This window comes from Typha latifolia, chromosome 5 (genome assembly GCF_019914945.1).
Source record: "Typha latifolia isolate L0001 chromosome 5, TyphaL0001v2, whole genome shotgun sequence".
NCBI lineage: Eukaryota > Viridiplantae > Streptophyta > Magnoliopsida > Poales > Typhaceae > Typha > Typha latifolia.
Window position 1 is genome coordinate 3,312,968 of NC_133090.1, and position 24,301 is coordinate 3,337,268.

A 24,301-nucleotide genomic window follows, 5' to 3' on the forward strand; every position below is an offset into this window, starting at 1 on the left:
TAGATGGTATCTTTTTATGAAAGATAAAAAAATAAAGATAGAATAGAGGGAAATTTTCATTTAACACCGATCTTTTAAACTGTTTATGATTTACATCCTCTATTTTCCAGTCATGCATACAAATTATCTTATATACCCCTTTAATTTATTAATGGATGATTAATAAATAATTAGTTGGTATGGACTCATTGCCGGTTTGTACTGTTAGTTTAGATTCGGACTCTAATCATTGTAATCTGGTCTAGACCGCATCAGAGTTAAGTGATTAAGTTAAATTACATGTTAAAGGATAGAGTGTAAATTAAAATCTTTCTAAACCACAGGAGTAAAATGTAATTTGCCCTTCCTATACGATTATATAGAAGCGACTGGAGAACGAGCAGAGAGAGAGAGAGAGAGAGAGAGAGAGAGAGAGTGGTATTGAAGTCAAAGGAATGGCGGTCGCCGGTCTTTACCGGCGGATCCTTCCCTCTCCGCCGGCGATCGAGTTCGCCTCTTCCGAAGGGAAGGTATTACTTCGATTCCCCTTCAATTATATTCGTTTTGATTAGTCGCACCCTTCCTTTTGTTCTAATTGATGCGTTTCCACCTTGCGGTTGCGATTTATTTACTTACGTGATTGTGTAGTCCTATTCAAGTGCTATTAGGGTTCAAAAAGTTGGTGGTTTTACTAGCGTCCCAGTTCTAGCCTTAAAATGATATATTTTTTCGGAGTTGTGAACTTGATATGATTTGCAAGGGACATATTATAAGAATGAAATGATGAAGCATCACAATTTAAGTCGTAGAAAGGAGAGAACAATAATGAGTCATGCATGGTAGATCTCAAATGGATCACCAGAAGAAGAAAGTTGTCGGGCTTTCCGACATAGATTGTTAGATTGTGTTGTATTAAAATCTAGCAAAAGGATTTTAACCCTCCAATGCATTTGTAGGTAGTGACATGCTTGACATTGTCTTATTCCTCTTTTTCACTAGCCCTTATATAAGTAACCAGAGTTGGCATATTTTTATAATTTCTCTTACTCTTATTTTTTCTATTCTTTCTATTCTTCTTATATGCTAATACAGCCTGTTTCGTTTAGTTTATTCTCTTACACGTTTCCTAGATTATAACTGTTCTTTTAGGTACATGTAACGTGGAAACATATGTGCTCACATAGCACATGTACTTTTGCTTGATATGGTACCTAGTCACCTGCATTAAGTATAGCTACGTTATAGAATAGTGTCAAAATCATTTGGTACTTTGTGGACTATATTGAAAGATATTTATGAACTAACTGTAGAAATCACTCTTTGGTTGTTTAAATTCTTGCAGCATCTCTTCTCAGAAGCCCTTCAAGGTGGAACCATGGAAGGATTTTTCAAACTGATTTCTTACTTCCAAACACAGTCAGAGCCTGCCTACTGTGGGTTGGCCAGCTTATCAGTAGTCCTAAATGCTCTTGCAATAGATCCTGGAAGAAAGTGGAAAGGTCCATCTTATTATCTGCTAGAGTTTAGCCATCTTTCTGTGTTTGGTCTTTTTCTGTTTTCCTTTATTGTGGATTGGCTAGTTTATCTGTACTCCTGAATGTTCTTGCAATGGATCTTGGAAGAAAGTGGAAAGGTGGAAGCTATTATCTGCTTGACTGATCATCTTTGCGACTCTTTGAATATTTTTTCCTTCTATATTTTATTTGCCATGGTTATAAGAAAATCTCATTTAACATTCATGAATTCTCCTGTTTTTTGTTTCTTGTATATTTGGAGAACCTGATGTGTAGTTTTGTCTTACATCTTTTTAAACATCTCTCATTCTATGATGTACTATGAATTGTGGGATAGGTACTAGGGGCTGAGTAAGAAAGTTCTAAATGGGTTAATACTTAATAGGAACCTCTCCTGTTGGAAGCAGCAAATCCTATTTGAAATAGTTTGACTTTCAATTCTTCTGTTGCAGATGGATTCCAATCCTCTGGATTCTCCTGTAAATGAGTAAAACAGAAATATCACTTTGATTTGCTGGTCTTACATATCTGAGTTTTTGACAATATTTTCTCTTTTCAGGTCCCTGGAGATGGTTTGATGAGTCTATGCTGGACTGTTGTGAACCTTTGGAGAAAATTAAGGCGGAAGGCGTCACATTAGGAAAGGTTGCATGCTTGGCTCATTGTGCTGGAGCTAAAGTTAAATCTTTTAATACAAATCAGAGCAATATTGATGACTTTCGTAACCATGTTATAAAATGCGCTTCCTCTGAAGATTGTCATCTGATAGCTTCATATCACAGGAAAACTTTCAAACAGGTTCTAATCTGACTTTCTTTGTTATCATTATAGTAAATAACTATACCCTTTTTCTTTGGTTGACATCCTATAGTATGTTGAGAGGTGAGTTTTTTTTTTTTTATACTGCAAATGTCTTACAAGTTCAAGTCACTTTATCTGAAAGACCAGATACCTAGTTATAGAATGTATATTTAACTTTTGCTGCTAGGATAACTACAGGCAAGGAGTCATATAATGTTTAATACTTTCCTGACTTTCTTGTTTCTATACTGTGACCAACTTTAGGTTGCATAAATTTTGGGATATTGCCATGAGATTTCTCCCAAGAAGTCATACAGTATTTTATAATTTCCTTGCTTTCTGGTTCCAGATAGTAACCAATTTTAGTTGTAGCAATTTCTTCTGCATAGGAAAATTAATTAGAGAATTATTGCTATATCTTGAAATTCTTCCTTAGGCATTACCTGTATCATCCTTTCAGCTAATATGGATGTCTAATTCATGCATGCATTAGACATTTTCAATTATGTCTTTAAGAAGTATTTCAGATGCCATTCTCATATCTTGACTGTTCTTTTCCAGGGAAGGAATACATGATTACTTCTAATGGTCATTGTTTTATTTCAAGAGAAGTTTCTGTAGCTTGTTATTTCATTATTGATAATAAAAGTTAGTTATGTTCTTATCACATAGTTGTCATTCTAGTGTACTATTTGGTTGTATCAATATTATTCACTATCAGACAGGAACTGGTCATTTTTCACCTATTGGTGGTTATCATGCTGGAAGAGATATGGCACTGATTTTGGATGTTGCTCGTTTTAAGTACCCTCCACATTGGGTTCCTCTAACACTTCTTTGGGAAGCGATGGAAACAATTGATGAAGCAACTGGATGCCCAAGGGGGTATGAATATTCTTTTTCATACACTACACATTTATGTTGAAGACTTCTTTTTTCTATTTTTGACATAGAATATAGCTTTCTTTAAGGATGAATGAAATCTATAGTAAGTCAAGGATACCATTCTCTTACAAGCTCACTATGGAACAATAAGATGACATATTTGTAGATTTCTTCAATCCTATATTTTAAGTACGACAAGGACTTGACTATCTTATCATGATGCCATTTTTATATTCTCTTCTACATGTAATACTCCAATCTATGACTTTCTGACTCTGTCTTAATCATATAGTATTTTGTGTCAAGTAACAATTGGCATGCTTATCCTCCGTATAAAAGGTGAAGCACTTTATGAAAAAGGGCTTCGAGAATTCGGCTAGGCTAGGTACTCGACTCCAATCTAGTGGCTGGTGGTGAAGCTTTTGTGAGCTTCACAAAAGAGATGTTGTTTTGGTACTTTTTGCTTCATAGATGGCAAATTTACTACAGTTATTAGAACCAGACCAGATCGGGTGGTTGCATTAGTAAAAATCAACTAATCGGCACTTGAACCAATGACTTGTGCAATTCGGTTGTTTTTTGGCAGACCGGTTGGGTTAACTAATTTTGCAAAGTTACCAAATTGTCCTTAATATTTAATTATTCTATTAATATCCTAATGTTATTTTAGTCCAAAATTTTTGAAAATGTTTATTTTATAACATTTTCTTTAGATTTTTTTTACACACTATTAAGAAGCCCTTATTTACTTGTATGCAATGATGAGCGTGTCGATTGGCACGGGGCATGCCGATTGGCACTTATTGTGTCGGCAGTGAGCAGTGATGACGAGATTGACAGCGAGTGGTGAAAGATAAAGATGAGTAGTTTCCCTCTCTTGAGACACGATTGTGCTGGCCCGTGATACGACCATCCTTGTATGCCCCTCTAAAGTTCATATTTATATGCATATCGCTCAAAATATACAATTTTATATGTATACCTTTTAAAATTCTTATTTTTTATTTGATTACCCCTTGGAGTAAACTACCATTAAAATTTGAATAATTTAAATAGAAAAAGATAGAACTATCTTTATTTCAGTTTTCAAGTATTTCTCTTAGTTATAGTATTTTTATCCTTTTCTATTAAATGACTTAATTTAAAAAGTAACAATGATGATATCTATATAAATAACATATGTTTTGAGAGAGATATATATAACTATATTACTTTTATAGATATTTTTTTGTTATTTTAAGCAACGATTGTCGTGCCATTGTTAGCATGCTCTCGACATGTCTCTACATGCCGCTATCACGCATTTATAATATTTTTAATAAATTTTTTAGGATAGTTAGAGATATTTTTGGGTTTTTGGCAATGAAGTACCGATACAGGTTCGAGACACGAACACGCTGAAATGGAAAATTTTGAAAATATAGGATACAAACATGGCGAAAAAAATTATATATATAAATAATTATTGATATATCTAAAGGAAAAGTTTGCAATTTAATAGTGTTAAATACACATACATCAAACTATAAGAACTAAAAAGTATCATTCAAAGAACTAAATATTATACATCAATTTAGCAGATTAGATATAATTTAACAATTTAACAACATAGAGGAAAAATAAAAGAAAGCAGAGAGGTCTGCTTGTAGTATCACATTATCAGTTTAAAAATTTAACTCCCAATTTTCTAGCTATCAATATGTCATATTATTAGTTTATCACACTAATTATAATTAATATAAACAACAAAAATTTAAATTTAAGCCCTATACGTATAAAAAAATAAAGGAAAAATGAAATGCTTTAAACTTTAAAGGAGAGCAGAGAGAGAGAGAGAGAGAGAGAGACCATTCGGTTAAAGAAGCACAATCGGGGATAAGAAGAAATGAAAATTTCTTACTAGGGGAGAGAGAGAAAGTACCTTGCTTTTTGGTCTTGAAGAAGCACAGCTAGTCGTTGCATCGTTTGTCACAGCTGTTCATTGCGCTTGCCGAGCTTAGTTGCTCGCAGTGCTCAGTCGCTCGCCATGCTTAATCACTTGTCATGCTTAGTCGCTTGTCGTTGTCGCACTGTCGTCTTCGACTGAGAGAGATTTAGTGCTGAGAGATTTGAGATTTAGGGCTGAGAGGGTTTTTCCTTCGAGGTGGGGGTTGGATAGAATTAGTTTTGGATTTTGAGTATTGTATCTGGGTTAACAAAAATTAACTCAACCTGACCTGTTATGCCCGTTTTCACTCCATCTGTGTCTAGCCCATATCTTAGTCATGTCTCGCTCTTATCCTTTTTTACTTTTTTAATTTTGGATACGTTGGATCCGTGTCGGACACATGCCCGATGTGTGTCTATGTTTGACATGTGTTCGATGCGTGTTCGTGTCCAACACGGACGCCTTTCCCAGTAGGAGGTGTTCGTGCTTCATTGGTCTTGGATATGCCAATCTTTAATTTTTAGTTTAAATATATGTATTGAAACCTACATTATATTGTTTCTCTTTAAATTATTTTTTATAAATGACGTATTTTATTAAAGATAAAGCAACAGTTAAATATAAATATTATTTAACACATAATATGATTGAATATATTCATTAAAACTAATATTAATAGTTGAACACTCTATAATATGATTGAATACTCTATAATATAGTTGAACATATAATAATATTTAACACAATATTAATTGATAATAGTGTTAGAGCAAGAATAATACAAATGTTGCATTAAATACTGTTGGTAATCTTCAAAACTCATTCACTGATAACATTGCTCATTATAATGTCTCATATAGTTTTTATATAAATAGAAATTTTGCAATTCTTCTATGGGATGATATAGATAGAGAACATGCACGAAAATAAGTTGCACCAGCACAGGCATATGCACACACAAACTATAAGCATATACAGATTGTGTATGTGGAGTATAATAAGAATGATGTGGCTCTAGTAGGTGTGATTGATATGATGATAATGATGATAAACTCATATCATATGTAGGCACACCTCTCCCAATGTCTTGCTATTTATAGACTCAATTCTTTTTCTCATTTAGTTATAATCATGTTGAGCTTGAGATGATCCCTTTTTTTAATTCTGTCTTCGATAAATTCTACCTCGTGGTTGTCTAGTTCTAGCTCCGTGGTCTTGATCTTAAGTGGCATGTGTGAAATTTTTCTCTATAAAAATATCTTTTTGAGAAGGTTATGTAGTTGAGACGTATGTATTATCTTCATCATTTCCGCCACCAGACTTAGTTTCGTCATTATCATCATCAACATCACTGTCATTATCATCATCATCATCTCTAGTATTATCATCGTCAATTTATCTAAAGACTTCTAAGAGATCAATTGATTGTGAAGATGATCAAACTTGACTAGTAATCGATCGTGAAGATTTAGCTTGACTAGTAGTTAATTGATGATGATATATGAAAATAAGAAAATGTAAAAAAAGGGCTTCATATGTTAATATGTTATATCATGTTTGTTAAGAAACTAGCTAAAATTGATTTGATAATGATTAATAAAAATAAGAAAAATTTGTAAAAATGCTCTATATCGGCACAATGACCAACGTGCAGTAGTGCTAGATGGCACGCGTGCCAATCAGTATGGCTCAGCATGGGGGGTGTGCTATTAATACACCTCGTGCCAAGTGTCGTGCCACTACTGACACGGCAAGTGCCTGGTTGGCATGACCATCCTTAATTCTTAGAATTATTTAGAACTATCTATATATTATTTAAGCCTCCTTCGTTCACTTTAGGAAATATTTTTTTCTTATTCCAGAATAATAGCTAAACATTATAATAATCCTATTCTAAGATACAAACATTATTCATCAGAATTATATTTTATACCACACTAACCTAATCACTAATGTACCCTTGAAATTTATTTCATCAATCTACTTCATATTAAATCAAAAGACATTCGTAGTAATTTTATAAGAAATAACACCTTTTTTTCATCTTTTGCTTCATTTTATATCACATCAAAAGTAATTATTATACCTTTATTCTAGATATAAGTGAATATAAGAATAGCTATTCCTAGAATAAGAACCTTAGTTTGAAAATAACAAAGAGAAATACTCATTCTAGAATTGATCTTATTACTAAAGTAAACTAGGCCTAAATATTTAGAAAAAATAGCTATTTTATCGGGTGAACCACCGGTTGAACCAATAACCTAATGACCTGACCTCTAACCGGGTCAATGTCGGTCCAATTTTAATAACTATGAAATTTATAGATTGTATTACATAGATGGACTTAATTCTATCTATGTTTTTTGTTAGTCTGACACATCATCATGTACCTTTGTTACATTAGTTTAGGAATCCACATTGATTAGTTAAATGATGAGGGAATTAGCAATCATTGGAAGAAAATGACTAAACTATGAGGTGGAAGTAATACTCATGAACTTGAGTGTACTTCTAGGTTATTGCCACATGTGCAATCAAAACAATATGTTCAAGATGAAAACAGAATATTTCACCCACATTGAATATATCTTGGTTACATTAGTTTTCCATCACATCTGCAACTTACCACTTGAGGTTTTGATCTTCACAGGTTCATGCTTATCTCGAGGCTTCCACAAGCACCTTCGTTGCTTTACACACTGGTAATTATGACCATTGTAATATGCTTTGGCATTTTGAATTTGATCCATTCAGGACATTTATTTCTTCAAAAATCTAATGTTAATTTTTTAAAGTCTCAAGTTGTCAGTAATTAGATATGTCATCTGATATGTTCCTATTGGTGTTGCACCATTATTTGAGCAAAAAGTTCATTCTAAGTTTCTAACAAATAGCCATTCAGTTGCATTATATCAATCTTATGCATAATTTGTGAACCAGACTTGCAGTTGTAGGTTATATATATCGATTTGGTCCATAGATGTACCTGTTATTTGACTTTTATTGGTCATGGTTTGGATTATTCTTTAGAGCTGCAAACACGACACCTGGGTCGGCATGGCAAAATATTTGCTTGATGATGTGCCTAATCTTGTAAGGTCTGCGAGCCTCAACAGTGTTACTGCAGTTCTCTTCCTATTGTTTAAGAATCTGCCTGCCAGTGCTGGAGATTTCATCAAATGGGTTGCAGAAGTGAGGAGGCAGGAGGAAGATGGGTCAAGTTTAAGCAAAGAGGAGAAAGAAAGGCTTGCTTTGAAGGTCTCTTTCTTGTATTCCTTTTATGTTTGACAGTCTTCTCATTTTGTCCTGTTTCTCACTTCTAATTATTCTTATACTGATATGCTGATTTTCAGGAAGAGGTATTGCAGCAAGTTCACGAGACTGAATTATTTAAAGTTGTAAAAGAGTTGCGGTGTTCTGAAAGTCCATGTTGCACAGATTTTTTATTTTCAAGTGATAAAGATTCTTTACCGGAGATTGCAGCTACTGTCTGCTGCCAAGGGGCTGCACTTTTAACAGGGAATCATGGAGTAAGTGAAGGGTTTTGCTGCAGAGAAACATGTGTTACATGCTTGGGGACTAATGGAGATGGGCATATGACTGTTATTTCTGGTAAAGTGGTTTCCTGTGGCAATGAACAAGGTGTTGATATGCTTGTACCGATGTCTCCAAGAAAACCAAGTTGTTGTAGTTCAGGCCTGAGTAATTGTGTTGTGAAGCACCCAGAGAGTAATGATGTTATCACTGTGCTGCTTTTGGCTTTACCTCCTAGTACATGGTCAGGTATTGAAGATAAGAGGCTAAAGGCTGAAATTCAAGATCTTGTTTCAACTGAGAATCTTCCAGATGTTCTTCAGCACGAGGTTGGTTTTGCATGTTTCATTCCTTCATTGCAATTGCCTTTCTCCTTCCCGTTGGCAATCACATTTTGAAATCTTCTAGGATATTAATAAAGGAAAATATGAATTTACTAGACTTGTATCCACCAAGACCTGCTCTTTTTCGAGTCAAATTCTTGCTCATAACCCAGAATGGGGTTTGGGGAAATGAAGCAATTTTACACTTTCGATTCTGCATTAAATTGTGCACAAGTATGGAACATCAGGTGCATGGTTTGGTTGTGATATCCTATAAAACTATAAAGGTTTCATTCTAGTAGGAAGACTTTTTGAGTTTTTTCTCTACATTTTGTATCACATATCTGTTGAAGATATTAAGTTTCTTGATTCTTATATTAAGAGAGTTCGCTAATTTCCTCTATGGCAAATGCCGATTTTAACTATTTTGGTATGGCATTGACAGATTTTGCATTTGAGGCGACAACTCCATTTCCTTCAGAGAAGTAGAGATAGCGAAGTACATGGTCCTATGCTGGCTTCACTTTGTTAAGCATTTTTATTATCTTTTGCAAGTCATTGGAGCATATGATTCCTATAAGAATTGTGGTCGTTCTTACAGTTATTATTTTATGATGAGGTGCAAGTTCATTAGACAATGTGCCTGGGATGAGATAAGCTTCTCTGCTAGCCTGAGCTGTTCTGTTAGGGTCCGACCGGAAATACAAATGAGAGAAGGTTGGAAACTGCATATGTATTGTGTGGAGATCAAGCAAATTTGCTCCAGTCACCGGTTACTCCTTTTCAAATACATCTTTCAACTGGAGAGAAAATTTAGGGGTTCATCACCACCATCAAAGCTCAGTAGCACAATTTACCTGTATTTATTCAAATACTGTAATCTTTTCAACTTTTCAAGTGTGTACCACGAGATGTATTGAATGTTGCATTGCTCCATAATTGTAACCAAGCTAATGGCTGCATGCCATCAAGAGCAAAGCAGAACCTTTTGATTGATATTATGGAGGATTTATTGATGTTGGTAGCCTCACTATTGGTTAAGACGCACTTCTTGTGCCATAGTGTGATACATCTTAGGATGTCACAAGATGCAATTTTGGGATTATTTAGTGATCTAAATCTAAGGTCAGTTTGGTGTTTCCTTCTTTAGGGTGAACTAGAAATTTCATTTCCTTTCCGTTCCTTTTTCCCAGGCTTCTTTACACCTTGCTCTTCTTTTCTTCTGTGAGTTTTGAAGCCACCGTTTGCGTGCGCTCAATGCTCCCAATATGAGGGACAATTTGTGGAACAGACAATATTCATTTCTGACTTTGGTGATATCTTGTAGTCTGCTGAAGTTATAACACAAAAAGACTGGCATGAACTATTTCAAGAGCTCAAGAAACCCCAAACTCCTTGGCCACAACTCATTTATTTCAATGCCAGAGCTTAGCAATGAGATATGCACCATCTTATTAATGTTTCTAAAATTTCATGGAAACAATTTATATTGTATCCAAACAGGGCCTAAGACTACAAAATTTATCTCCCAGGCTAAATAATTGGATCGACCACCAACCATTTTTAGTAGAGTTGGTAGGTATCTTGCTCATGACTAAGGAAGCCATAAGTTTAACTCCGACCTCAAATAATATTGTAGAGAAATTATTTAGTGGTTGGTGGTTTGGTGGCTTAGCTTAATTCGATTGATGGCTCGGCAGTGCGGTTTGTTTAGAATAACAGTTTGTCAACGCAGCGGCTTGGAGCAAGTCTCGATGGCATTTGATTTGAAGCAATTGTTCGGCGACACATATAGTTTAAAGCATAAACTAAACAGCTAAAAGCTCGGTGGGACCTAAAGTGTCTCTATATCTAGGAAGGGTTGGCCCTTTGTCTAGCCCATATTTAGCCTTCGGGCTCATATTCGGACTCATAAACGATATAAAAAAAAAATTTTGGACCGGCCTTCTATTCTCTTGGCGAGAGAGGATTCGAGGTTGGCGCCGTCTCCACTCTGATCTTGGATTAGTTCGTCTCTCTATCTTTGCTAATAAGGAAGAAGAGTTCTGGAAATGGGAGATGATGATCTCCATCGCGGCGTGGATCTATTGCAGCAGCTTGAGCGTATACTGGATCACGACAATCTCATGTGAGCCCCCTCTTGCTCATCTTTCCTTCCCTTACCCAATTGCAAAATTGTATTAGTTTTCCCATTTCTTCTATGTACAGCGACGAATTAGGGTTCGTACATCCGTCCCAGTTCGCTGCACTCGATGACGAGGTCGTTTTAGATGCGCAGAAGCCATCTGATGAAATGTCCACAAGAAGCATTTCGGGTTCCGATGTATTGGATTATGACAGGGGAGCTTTCTGGTATAGTAACCATAAGTTGGCCATCTCGATACAAGTGTTAGCCCAACTGTACAGAGCTGCTCTGCGTGCTTATTTGGATGCGAGAAGAAGGTATAAGGAGTGTATGAACTCATCTGGGAGTGTAGATGCTGTTGACGATGCAATTGAGTGCATCGAGAAGGAGTTGTTGAGGCACAGCAAGGCCCTTTTGATACAAAATTACGACTTTCTCAGTGCTTGGAATACCAGGTAGCTTTCTCTCCCGATTGCTGGCACTATATTACCCTTCGTTTAGTCTTCATCTTTATCTGATCGATAAATACAATTAGAGCTACTAATGCAGATAAAACCAATGGAAGGATGAGTAAGTCAATAACTGAAAGGACATACCATTTCTTTTCTGTTGGTTTATGTTCCTACAAGAAAAGAAAGGAGCGAACAATTGCTTTTTATTATAATTTGTAGAAGTTCTATGGAATGTGATTGCTCATTGTGATGATGTTTCACTAGGAAGTAGATTGAGTTATCTTGTTTGGAGCAAAATTTGATTGTATTTGTAAGTTCTTTGCTTCTACTGTGATACAGGAAGCAAATACTTTCAAGGAAGCATGAATTGTCGGCCTTCATGGATGAACTCCAGTTATCTGCACTGATTCTTTCATATTCACCAAAAAGTGAATGTGCCTGGAGTCACAGGTAATTTTCTGTCTCTCTAAAGTTAAAACATTTCTATCCTCAATAAGCTAGAGTCATACAATAATCTGAGATATGACATGCATATTTCCAGTTCCTATTCATTCAACTTTTCCCTTTTGATTTTCTTACTCCGGACAACTCGTTCTTTCCAGCATAATTCATAATAATAGAATATATCATGGAACAAAATTTATGACATCCACAAATTGAACCTAGAGAACTATGTGCCGAACATTCCTTTCTGTCTCAACAGAGACGAGAAGGAAAAATCTAGTACATTTCAAATGGAGCAAGTAGAAACATCATTTGAAGAAAGTCAAAAGACTTGCACCTTCTGTTTTAATCTAAGACCTATCCCTCTGGTAGTTAATTGACAATTGATGATATGACAGAATCTTGTAATTAAGAATATATGGTAAATAGTGTGAAAGTCAAAGACAGTTTTGCTGAGAAAATGTATTACCTTCTTTCTCTAAAGATTAAAGGTGTGTCCACATGTATGGTAAATAGTTGACAAGTAATCTGCAAATAACCACCACCTCGTAAGAATTTTTCCCGATTGGGTGGAGTGGCTGGGGGCCCATGTGCTGGTCTAGGATTTTGGCCAGATTCATAGATCTGGGTCTTCTTGTGTGTCTGAATTTGGCTTTCGGCGGCCCATATCAGGGTGTCTAGCTTTGGATTTGGATCTCAGCAGCAAGTGAAAAGTACGAAGCAAATTGGATTTTGATTGCAAGGTCTGAATCCATTCAGAGTGGGTGGTAGTGGAGTTGCTTTGGGAGTGGTGCCGGGTATTGTTGCCCCAGTGATGCCTCCGAGAAAGAATTGTGTTGAGATAGTAGGTGTTTGGTGAAAGAGAGTAGAGTTGGAAAAGAAGGGGAGGAAGCCTGTAAACCTCTTTTCAAGGAGGTTTTGCTCAGTGGTATCTGATCCTGGTTTTCCCAAACCCCTTTGACTTTCACTGCTAACCCTAGATTTGCTCCTTCCTCAAGTGTGAAGTTGAGATCTGTGGGGTGTTTTTTCTGTGGTGAATGGGAGACTTTAGGCGACAAAATGCCGAAACAGTGTAATCTGTTATCAGGGCAAGAAGATCAAGCATTGTGCTGCTAGTTACAGAGTAGGAAACCGACGGTATGGAGGAACAAAGTCCTTGTCTTGCTAGATCTACTTGGGTTATGCTCTGGTCATCAGAGGAGATGAGACAAAATTGAAGCAATGTATGATTGCTTTTATTAATTAAGGATGGATTTCAACGGAGAAAACTTGCATTAGCTATGAGTAGCTTGTCGTCTTGGGGACAGGGATAGAGAGAAAGATAATTCTAATAGAGATTTTCCAGTGGATTTCCCTTCTGTTCAGAAGATGGAGGAGGTGAGAAAGGGTGAAGAGGTTGATATGGGGGTTGCTATTCTCACTATGGAGGAAAGATTTTGGTTTGGTGTGCCGGAGAGAACGAATTTGGGTGCGATTTTTAGGTATTCCTCTTCAATGCTGGAATTACATGCAATTTTTAAAGATTGATGAGCCTTTTGGTACTTTGATATGGGTGGATGACAAAATTACAAGGCTAATCTACAATCAGCTAGACTGAGGAGTATGGTGAAGGATATTGTTGACAATCCTGTAAAAATTTCTTTATCAATGGAAGGTATGGTATTTGAAGTGACTTGTGAGATTGAAGGGACTCAGTAAACCAAAGACTATAAAGGGCTTTGCGTGGGTTCAAACTGGAAACACGACAGGGTTGGCACAGATAGTAACAAGGAGTGGGGTTGCTGGGAGGAGTTGCCAACAAAGATGAACACAATGAAGTACTATGCTGGGAAAATACCTCAAGTAAAAGAACCTCCAAAAGGTGTTTATAAGCAGCAGGTGACAGAACTAAGAGTAGAAGTCAGATTTGTTGAGCAACTAGAAGAGAGATATCTAGAGTTGGAAACTAAGCAGATTGGGGATATTAAAGGAAAAGGCAAACTGGTGGAAGATACACCTGTGAATTCTCCAGATACTTTTTCTTGTGAACTACTGAAGGGGAAGAGATAGTTGAAGAGGTTGTTATACTGGAAAGGGTCTAGAAAGAGAAGAAAATACTGGTTGAGAAGGATACATAGGAGAAAAATGAGAACAGTTGGAGACCGAATGACATAGAATGAGGAGGACCCCAGTGAAACTAAAGAGAATTCTGTCTCAGGGAGGATACCCAAATTAGCAGTGGGCTTTTTAATCTGAGAGTAGCATTTTGGATGTGGAACCTATCCAGTTTAAAGTTATAGGGGTTAGTAGATTCAAGAGAAGGTGGAGGAGGCTGGTAAAGCTAAGGCTTTAGAGGTCACAGGAAAAGATGTTAACACAGTCAGGTAAAAAGCCTTTTGTACAATGCTTGTGCTGCCCTAAAATTTTTGATGAAGAATACTTTCTATTGCTGCAATTGTGTGGATAAATTGGGGGATTCTATAGAGGAAATGATGGAGAATATGGGTATTTTAAAAGCTCTTGAGATGGAGAGAGCAGAGGAGTATATTGCCTCTTTAAAAAAGAAAGAGGTAAAAAAGGGGACAAATTGTGAATCATAAAAGGGATGTTTTGGAATATTAGAGGCATGAGTATGCCTGTGAAAAGAAGGGTTACTGAACTGATTTTGCAGGAAGGTTTGGATTATATTTTGTTTACAGGAGACTAAGCAGGCTAATTTGAGTGACATACTGTTGAAGGATTTATTTTGGGTAGAAAATTACCGATTGTTATGTTCTATCTTCATTTCGTTTTGTCACATAACTTGCTTATTGGTGTGAACAAGGATTGCTTGGACTTGGTGGACTGTAATGTGGGGACACATGCTATTTCTGTTTGTGTTAACTGTTCAGAGCAAGTTTGTGAGCAGTAAATGGGTACCAACAAATGTGTATGGACCTCAGTCCTGGGAGGATAAACAAGTTTTGTAGTAAAAATTAGTGGAGACTGGAGATTAAATAGTGGTGAGATATGTACTGGTTAGGTGCTGGTGATTTCAATTCTGCTAGGTTTACAGCTGATAGAAAATGGAGGATGTGTAGTGGAAAAGAAAGAAATTTTTTTAATGAAGTGATTGATGATTTGGATGCTGTGAAGATTAAGTGACTGAGAGGTACTTCTCCTGGTCAAATATGAGAGAGGAGCTAATTTTGGCTCCTTTGCACAGGGTTTTTGCCTCTACCAGAGAGGGAGGGGCTGGAGGGGTCTGGTGGGGTGGGGTTCCTTTGGCTTTTGTAAAAGCTTTACCCAGATTCTATTCTGACCATGTGTTGTTGATTGTGGATTCTAGCGAGATGGTTAGAAAGAATCCAACGTTCAGATTGGAACATTATTAGTTTTGTAAACCAGATTATGGTAAATTGGTTGGAAGATAGTGGAATACAGAGACTCAGGGACAGACTGCTATGGATATCTGGATTGAGAAGGTTAGAAGATTGAGAAAAGGCCTTAGGGGATGCAGAAAAAAGCTGAAAAAGATGTATATAAGTCAGAAAGAACAGTGGCTCCAATATTTGAACAACTTGGACTTGATTGAGGAAGATAGAGTTCTATCTGCTTGAGAGTTGGCTTGTAGAGAAGAGGTTATTTTTAATTTACATAATCTGTATAAAGAGGAGAAAATGAGGTGGTAGCAGAGGTTTAAAAACAAACCTGTTTAATTGAGGGAGATCTCAATTTGCCTCTTTTCATAAAATGGCAAATGGAAGGAAAAGAATAAATATTATTTTATCTCTTATGATTACTGACGAGCAAGTGGTAGATCAACAAAGAATTAAAACTTATATTACTGATTACTATACACAGTTGCTTGGCTCAATTGGTGAGTGGAGAGTGCAAATGCTACAGGATGTTTGGGATTCTTATATAATGAACATTAGGGAAGCTACTATGTTAGTGTATCCTTTCACTGAAGAAGTTACTAGGCTGTTTTTGAGATGGTTGAGAATAAATCCCGGGGTCCAGATGGTCTGAGTATGAAATTTATCACCATTTTTGGAGTTTGATTAAGAAGGACATTTGGGATCTGTTCAGTGATTTCTACCATGGCAGATGTAATTTGCAGAGGTTAAATTATGTCATGATTTGCCTAATTCCAAAAAGGAATGGAGCTGACAAGATTGAGGAATTCAGGCCAATAAGTTTATTGAATTGCATTTACAAGATGGTTAGGAATTCAGGCCAGTAACTTCACCTTCTTCTCTCTTTTGTGGTGGATTCCATGCTTTTTTTGTCTTTCACAATCTATGTTGGTTTGATTTTCTTTCCTCCACAATTTCGTGAGTTATCTTCTATCTTTTCTATTTATCTGGCAATGCTAATATAAAAATGGTATATGGAGGCAGATATATAAGATTCATAGAGGCCCGATCTTTTCTCCTTGAAGGTGGATTTATATACCTCCTTATCTTGTTCCATATTGGCATATTTCTCCATCCCTAAGCCACATCACAATCCTAACGAAGGTCCTGATCTGGCTGATTTATTGAATTGCAAAGTTGCACAATTATCAATTAAGTATTTGGGCCTTCCACTGCATGACAATAAACTTAGAAAACATGTTTGAATTCCTACGATTGAAAAGATTGAGAAGTGACTTGCTAGGAGGAAGAATTACTTTGATAAACTTTTTTGAGTTCAGCCCCTATATATATCTGTCTATATTCCTATTTGGGTGGGGAAATGAATAGATAAACTTAGGAGAAATTTCTTGTGGAAGGGGGAACTAGTGAGTAAAAAAAAGTTATACTTTGGTTAATTGGTAAAAAGTTTGTAGAAAAACAGAATATGGTGGTATGGGAATCATGGACTTACAGGATATGATCGCTGCTTTATTAGGAATGTGGTGGTGGTGGCTATTGAATTCGTTGAACCATCTTTGAGCTTTTGTGGTGATGCAAAAATACTACTATAAAGGTGGAATCTTTTATTGGTTGATTCTACTAGAATTTTCCCTTTTTCGAGGAGTGTAATGCAGTCAGGGATTGTTTTTAAATCAGAATTAAGTAGACTTTACAGTATGGAAAGAGAATTAAATTCTAGAAAGACATCTGGATGGGTGATTGTTGTCTAGCTGCTATGTTTCAAAACCTGTTTGATATGTGTGGGATGAAGAAGTTGGGATTATTTATGCGTGGGATGGACAGGTTTGGAATTTGCAATATGGAAGAATGCTTTTTGAACCATTGATTCTGGAAGAACATCTAATTAATTTTGCTAAAAGCAGTGACTGACAGTTTAGTGGGCGAAAGGATATAGCAAAATAGAGATTTTCAGCTGATGACATTTATACTGTCAGGTTAATAGATTTCTAAACAATCGTGGGTGATTATAATTTATAAGTCCTTACCTAATCTGGGGAAGTTGAAATTTCCCATTAAAAACAGAGCTTTCGTGTGGTTTGTATGCCATAATCGTATTTTGACAAGAGATAATTTGTCGAGGAAAGGTCAGGCTGGTAGCTCTCACTGTGTTTTTTTGCAATAGAGAGGAGATTATGGCTCATTTGTTCCTCAAATGCTCTTATGTGAAGAAATTGTTGGTCTGATTGAGAAATTATTTTTATGTGTGGCAACCCAAAAAAGGTGAAAGACTAATTTCTGGAGCAGAGTAGTATTAAGAACAAAGATGTGAGGAAATGGTGGAATATTTGGGTTGCCACTATGGTGTGGAGTGTTTGGTAATAGGAGAATTTTTCAAAATAGAGCTAAGACCCGGAAGGATCCTTTTTACAGAATATCGTCCCTCTTTCTTTGTTAGACATGGATTCAAGGAGAAAGGACAGAAGAAAGGGTTAGGAAGCTATTGCAAGGGTCCTTGCAGGAGAATCCAGTCAATTTGGAGATCACTAGTTCTCTGGTCTTGGCAGTTCGGTGAAACTGGTTATACAAACATTTTGTTGATACATCTTGTTTCATTTTGGTATTGGTGCATCTGTTATCATTCTGGAGCTGTACGTGTTTTGTATGATTCTGGAGTTGTATTTATTAGTATTTTGCTGTAGCTCCTCTGGTGTGCAGCGGTTTATATGGTGGCTTTGTTTTTCTCTTGAACTTACTTGTGGATGTTGGCTTAGACTCCTTGGATGGTATTTATTAGGTCTATGGGCTGTAATCGGAGATATCTGATGCTTGTAGTTTCTTTTCCTTGTAGACCTCTATTGGTTGATGGTGGGGTTTTTAAAGTTTCAATGAAACAGGCTGATGACTTGACATGAAAAAACCTGTGCTTCTTTTCAAGTTGCATTGCTCATTTCTCCTCACAATTTGGTCATCGACCAATTAGAGGGTACAACGAACTTTTTAACTTAGTAATTCCACAATGTTCGGTAGTATCTTTAATAGTTGTTGTCAAGTATAAGTGGCATATATAATTATATATCATCCTAGGATAACATAGTTTAATATATGAATATTCTTCTGTCTGTTTTTCACTTTATAGCTGGAACCTAAGAGCCACTCTTTCTAGCAGTTTTTTATCCCTTATATCTATTGTTTGGAATTAAAATGAAGCCATGACTACTAGAAAAAAAGAAGTTTAAGAATTAGGAAACCGAGAATCTTGTTTGGTTGATTTCCTTTGAACTTATATATTGCAAGTTATAGAGTTAGAGATTTAACACACTATTGATTATTTTCAGGAGGTGGGTTATCAAGATAGTTGCAAAGAAGTTTCAGGAATTGCATGAGATTGTAAATGGAGAGTCTGAACTAGTGAAGAAAATAGCAGAGGTTTATACCAATTCAGTGTATATACTGACATCACCAGGCTATTATTCTTATTACACATACTAACACTTGCTATACATTTCATTGAGTGAACATTTTATTTTCTTTTTCTTCGCTAAGATCTAACCTATATCTCTTTGCAGAAATCAAAAATGAACTATCGAGCATGGAACCATTGCTGGTGGCTTATTCCCTACATGACTAGGACACAGGTTTGGCTTACATTTGACATAAAATGTTTATAGGCATTGAAGTGTTCCGAATGACAGTTAGCTGAAAGCTGGTGATATGGGCAATTGAATAAGCTAGAAAATTTTTGCTGCACAATCTAGTATATGATAGAAATTAAATCCTTAATGTTTTATCAGTTTATTAATTATTCCTTAATAGTGATTTACCATCTAATCAGTTAATCATGTGGCCTGTGTTTTGAGCATCTAGCACAAGATCTTTGATTTCCACTCTATTTAATTGGGCAGAATTATTTAAATTCTTAGCTGATCATTATAAAGTTTCGTAGCCTTTTGGTTTATCTTGTTATCTAATCGCGAAGTCAGGTTAGTACCAGTGGTGGTACACCTATTGAAAATGTATTACTGATATATTCGTAGGTGCTCGATGAACTGGACAAGTCAAGAAAATGGGCCGAGTCCAGTGTTGCTGACAATTGCTGCTTCCACTACAGGAGGGTCTGTTTTTTCAATCTTACCTAATTGCTCTAATAATAATAGGATTATAATTTTATGGTTGCTATTCCTTTTTGGTGAATCTCTAGGTTATTCCAAAATGAACTTGGTGCTATTAGCAAATCTTCCTTTTACTTTTAAATCCTCTCTCTTATAGTATCACGTTAATATTCCATATTTTAAATCATTTATTGCTAATTGGTACATAAGTACCTTTCCTTATGACTGCTTTATTCTTCCTGTTGACAGCGTTTACTGCTGAGAATGGTAAACACAGATGCTTCCTTTAGTAACTACTCTGACATTTGTTCCTTGTGGAAGGTATAAATATCTTGCATTCCTTTGTAGCATGTCTGGTTGGTTAATTTGAAATTAGTTCCTCTGTGTAAGGGATGCATTTGTTGATCTCATGCCTGTGTAATATTTTGATTCTTCTTTATGATCTAATAAAACTAAAATTCCTAATTTCTTCCATATTGTAATCTCTAGATGTCTTCTAGGTCATAGAATCTATGATTACTGATATCAATGTATTTTACTGATCGACAGCTGTTACTTTTCCAGTTCCATAGCTTGATCTTTACTCTGAAGATTGTACTTCATAGGGTTATTGGCTTTCTATCCCCATTAAGTTATTTTTACCAAAATGAAACCCATCATTTTTGTATTTAAAATTTTTGAAGGCATACTTTAGCTAGTACACAAATTTTGAAATTAATCCATGGGCTATATTGTTTTAAACAGGAGGAGTTCAAGTGGAATGAGATTCTTATTCTACGTTATATGGGAAGAGAGGTTTGTCTTTTCCAGCCCTTAACCCTTTATTTGATATGCATTTTTCCCTTTTATCTTGAATGAAATATTGATATTACATACCTTGTGCAAATGGTTATTCTTCAACATTTGTGTAAGGCCTTGTGGGTTCATCGACGATTCCTTTCTCAATTCTGGATAAAGCATTTTGCAGCTGTCAAGCAAGAACTTTCTCCTCATTTGGAGGATCGCCATCACAATGGTCCTGTGCTGGATGCTTTTCTAGCCGAAGAGATGCAACTCCTACGCACCTGCCTGAGCCTTAAGGCTGACGAATTTGAGGACACTCGAATTCAGTCTCAGCATGCAGCTTCTTATATTTTGTGGATATGGAAGGTGCATGAGTTGTACATAAATTTCTCAACAGTTTCAAATATGCATTTTGTAATCGATTTTCTAAGTTCCTTTCATCTCTCCGGGTGTTTCTTTTGCAGCAATCTCCCTTGCTTGTTAAGTCGAAGCTCCAAGAAAGAATATGTGAGATGGGAGACTTGAAGACCATGTTGGTAAAGACATGCCCCGAGAAGTTTTCACTCTGGGAAAGTCTGTTAGCTTAACTGCAAGTTGTAACAGTATGCTTCTTCTTCTTCTTCTTTATTTATTTACTTCCTCCTTTTCTTCCAGATCTCTAACTCAATTTTTGGTGATCCTGCTACAGGCAAGTCGCAAGAGATGTCGTACAGTTGGATCACTTCTGCATCGTTCACGCAATAGACTTATAATATTATGGATTCTTTTGCAGTGAATGATGAGGATTTTATCAATCACATACTCTGCTAAAACTGCAAGGAGAGTTTGTTGAAGCATTTTTAAGCTTTGGGGCTTCTAATTTCTTAAGATTATTTAGTCTGAAAAGAACTTCTGTTCTCTATTTAACTAGGAAATATTATATTTCAGTTGTAAATTTCTTTTTGGTTTATACTACTAGTTGGAAATGTATAGAGGTGGAACTATTGTCTGTCGTTCCACGTGTGTGTCGGTTGATGCTGCCTCATCTTATTGGTCAAAATACCTACAGGTGCTCATCATATCCTTTTACCTTATCTTGCTACTGTCCACTCGCTCATTTTTTATCAAAGCCCTCTCAATTCCTCCAACCAGTTCGACATATGCTCATGCCCAATGGTCACTGGCACCAAGTAACAAGAAGATGTCCATCTCTCTCTCCGAGTTCTTCCCTCAGTGCTTCTCCTCATCCACCTCTCACCACTTCATCCCCATCCCCAGATGCCCAACTCCAAACCCAGTTCCCAGAACATCAAGAAGCTCTCCCCGGAAGCCCCTTGCTCTACGAGCTTCTCCGGTAGCCAGAGGAGCAGTCCTACCTCCGTCCCTTGACTTCAAGGAAGCCCACTTCATGAAGCTCCTCAACCGCTCCTGCAAGGCCGGGAACTACGGCGAGTCCCTCTACTTCTTGGAGTACATGGCCAGCAAAGGCTACAAGCCGGACGTCATCCTCTGCACCAAGCTCATCAAGGGGTTCTTCTCCTCCAGAAACCCCGAGAAGGCGGCCCGGGTCATGGACATCCTTGAGGTAAACGGCGAGCCCGATGTCTTCGCGTACAACGCCCTCGTCGGCGGCTTCTGCAAGCTCGGCCAGATGGACTCCGCGGTGGAGGTGTTGGCCCGCATGAGGAACCGCGGCTGCCGCCCGGATATCGTGACTTACAACATACTCATCGGTAGTCTTTGCAGCAAGGGGAAATTGGACTTGGCCTTGGAGACGCTGGACCGGCTGCTTGACGACGATTGCCAGCCTTCGGTGGTCACCTACACTATTCTCATAGAGGCTACAATAGTGGAGGGAGGGATAAGCAAGGCTATGGAGCTCTTGGATGAGATGGCGGCGAAGGGCCTTCGTCCTGATAACTACACTTACAATGCCATTATTAGAGGGATGTGCAGAGAAGGGATGCCTGAGGCCGCCCACGAGTTCTTGAACAGCTTGCCTTCTAGAGGCTGCGAGCCGGACGTGATCTCGTACAACATCCTGCTTCGCGGGTTCTTGGGCCGCAAGCTATGGGAGGACGCAGAGAGGCTGGTTGGCGAGATGATCCAGCGAGGGCTCAAGCCGAACAGCGTCACTTACAGTGTTCTGATCAGCTCACTTTGTCATGAAGGGATGGTAGACAGAGGTAGAGAATTGATCAAGGATATGATGAAGAGAGGTTTGAAGCCTGATACTTATTGCTATGATCCACTGATCTCTGCTTACTGCAAGTCTGGGAGGTTGGATTTGGCTATAGAGTTCATGGACTACATGATCTCAAGTGGATGTCTTCCGGATATAGTGAATTATAATACAATCCTATCAGCTCTATGTAAGAGTGGTAATGCCGACCATGCATTGGAAGTTTTCGACAAGCTTGGCGGGACTGGGTGCACTCCGAATGTGAGCACATACAATGCTGTCATTGGAGGGTTGTGGAACAGCGGGAACCGAGCGAGGGCTCTGAAGATGGTGTTGCAGATGATGGAGAAGGGGATCGACCCTGATGAGGTGACGTACAACGTGCTAACATCATGTTTGTGCAGGGATGGAATGGTTGATGAGGCTTTAGGGTTGATGAGGGATATGGAGAGCAGTGGATTCCAGCCGACGGTGATCACCTATAACACGGTTCTCCTTGGATTCTGTAAGGCTCATAGGATGGACAATGCGATAAATATATTTGCGGACATGGTGGAGAAAGGATGTCATCCCAATGAAACCACTTATATTCTTCTAGTTGAAGGCATTGCTTATGCTGGGCATAGAGCAGAGGCAATGGAGCTGGCTAAGGATCTTGCTTTCCGAGATGTTCTCTCAGAGGATTCTATTAAACGCTTGAACAGAACATTCCCCATGCTCAACTTGTACAGAGAAATCCCCCGAGAAGACGACGGATGATCACTGTGGTGTCTAAATAATTGAGTTCTTCTTTTATTTGTTTCAGAAGTTGATTCATTGAAGCACCATAGCATGAAATGAAACAGTACCATGCTAATTTATCAGAGTTGATATGAACTTGGTCACTCAATGTATACAAGTATGTTAATTAAGCACCATATCAAGTCTAACTGAGATTCAATCTTGCAGTTGTTTTTTGGCGGCAATATATCCTGACAACTTGAGGATGATATCAATATCATGCAACTTTCTGATGTTTTGGAATTTTGTACCCCTTTCCATATATAAGAGATTCAAAAATCCTTTTCTTAGACATGGACATAATAGTGAACTACTGTTCTTTATCCGTTTGACCTTACTAGGGAGTTATCCTATCGCTTTATATTAGGTTCAGAAATTCTGTTTTAGTTTTAGTTTATGGAGAAAAGCAAACATTATACCATTTTGTTCTTTTAACATTTTTTTAATTATATCAAAAACTTAAAGATCCTATGTCAGAACAGTAGTGAGAAAATCAGATAATTAGAAGAAAATTTGGGTCGGTAGTGGAAATAAAAAATAAAAAATTACTCAAAACCTACATAGTATTTGATAGCAAGTCAGCATTCATTGGCTGATCCATGAGCACTTCGTTTACTTTGTGACACGTCCTGACATCAACCAAATTTGAGTTTTTGATGAGAAAGAACAACCAATCTCACTTCCTGATTGCTAGATTATTATTATTATTGTTTGATAAAATGGGCTGGAAAAACATTGGGCCAGCCCTCTCCAACTGCAAGGCCCACCCATGCATTCTGCATCTCTTTTCAACATCATCTCCTTCTCATAGCCTTTTGGGAGGATACCAACTAGGAACTAAACTTGGTCATTTTCCTCCACCATTCTCTGTTCTATTTAATGGCTTAATTACAGTTTGTGAGCTCTGGAATTAAGAATGATTTGAAAGGAGAATCTTTATAAAGTGATTTATTGGTTTAGACGTGGCAAGGGAAGCTTTGTGCATTTATTACAATATTGGTCCCCATCCAATGGGATTAGGAGGGAAATGGAATAAGACTTAATCACTGTGATGGCTTTGTATTTGCTGCGTGAATCTGAATCTCTTGAATAGCAGGTTGCAGGTAACTTTCTTTTTGTGCATTTATAGTTGCCGCTGTGTTGGCCAGTGTAACTGAGTGC

At 37.2% G+C, this 24,301-nt stretch overlaps 2 protein-coding genes across 6 annotated transcripts; both read left to right on the forward strand.

Moving 5' to 3' along the window:
- The first annotated feature begins 376 nt into the window (after window positions 1-376).
- Window positions 377-9,982, forward strand: LOC140789362 (glutathione gamma-glutamylcysteinyltransferase 1-like). Of its 2 annotated transcripts, XM_073139031.1 has the most exons (8): window positions 377-509; window positions 1,322-1,478; window positions 2,053-2,291; window positions 3,016-3,179; window positions 7,760-7,811; window positions 8,140-8,367; window positions 8,463-8,972; window positions 9,412-9,982. In XM_073139031.1, the coding sequence occupies exons 1-8, from the start codon at window positions 435-437 to the stop codon at window positions 9,496-9,498; spliced, it is 1,512 nt and encodes a 503-aa protein (XP_072995132.1). In that variant the 5' UTR covers window positions 377-434; the 3' UTR covers window positions 9,499-9,982. The 2 variants fall into 2 exon arrangements, with proteins under 2 accessions (XP_072995132.1, XP_072995133.1); XM_073139032.1 differs by lacking the exons at window positions 377-509; window positions 1,322-1,478 and adding an exon at window positions 1,573-1,612.
- An 873-nt stretch (window positions 9,983-10,855) lies between these two features.
- LOC140788760 (uncharacterized) lies at window positions 10,856-23,293 on the forward strand. Of its 4 annotated transcripts, none has more exons than XR_012109090.1 (11): window positions 10,856-11,094; window positions 11,175-11,546; window positions 11,883-11,993; window positions 18,643-18,733; window positions 18,874-18,942; window positions 19,342-19,419; window positions 19,666-19,737; window positions 20,161-20,211; window positions 20,384-20,565; window positions 20,664-20,801; window positions 20,888-23,293. XR_012109090.1 is itself a non-coding variant. In XM_073138195.1 (11 exons), exons 1-10 carry the CDS (start codon window positions 11,018-11,020, stop codon window positions 20,784-20,786), a joined length of 1,290 nt encoding a protein of 429 aa, XP_072994296.1. In that variant the 5' UTR covers window positions 10,860-11,017; the 3' UTR covers window positions 20,787-20,801; window positions 20,888-23,293. The 4 variants fall into 4 exon arrangements, 3 of the variants coding, with proteins under 3 accessions (XP_072994296.1, XP_072994297.1, XP_072994295.1); XM_073138195.1 differs by having other exon boundaries at window positions 10,860-11,094; window positions 20,320-20,565; XM_073138196.1 differs by having other exon boundaries at window positions 10,862-11,094; window positions 20,329-20,565.
- Window positions 23,294-24,301: the final 1,008 nt, after the last annotated feature.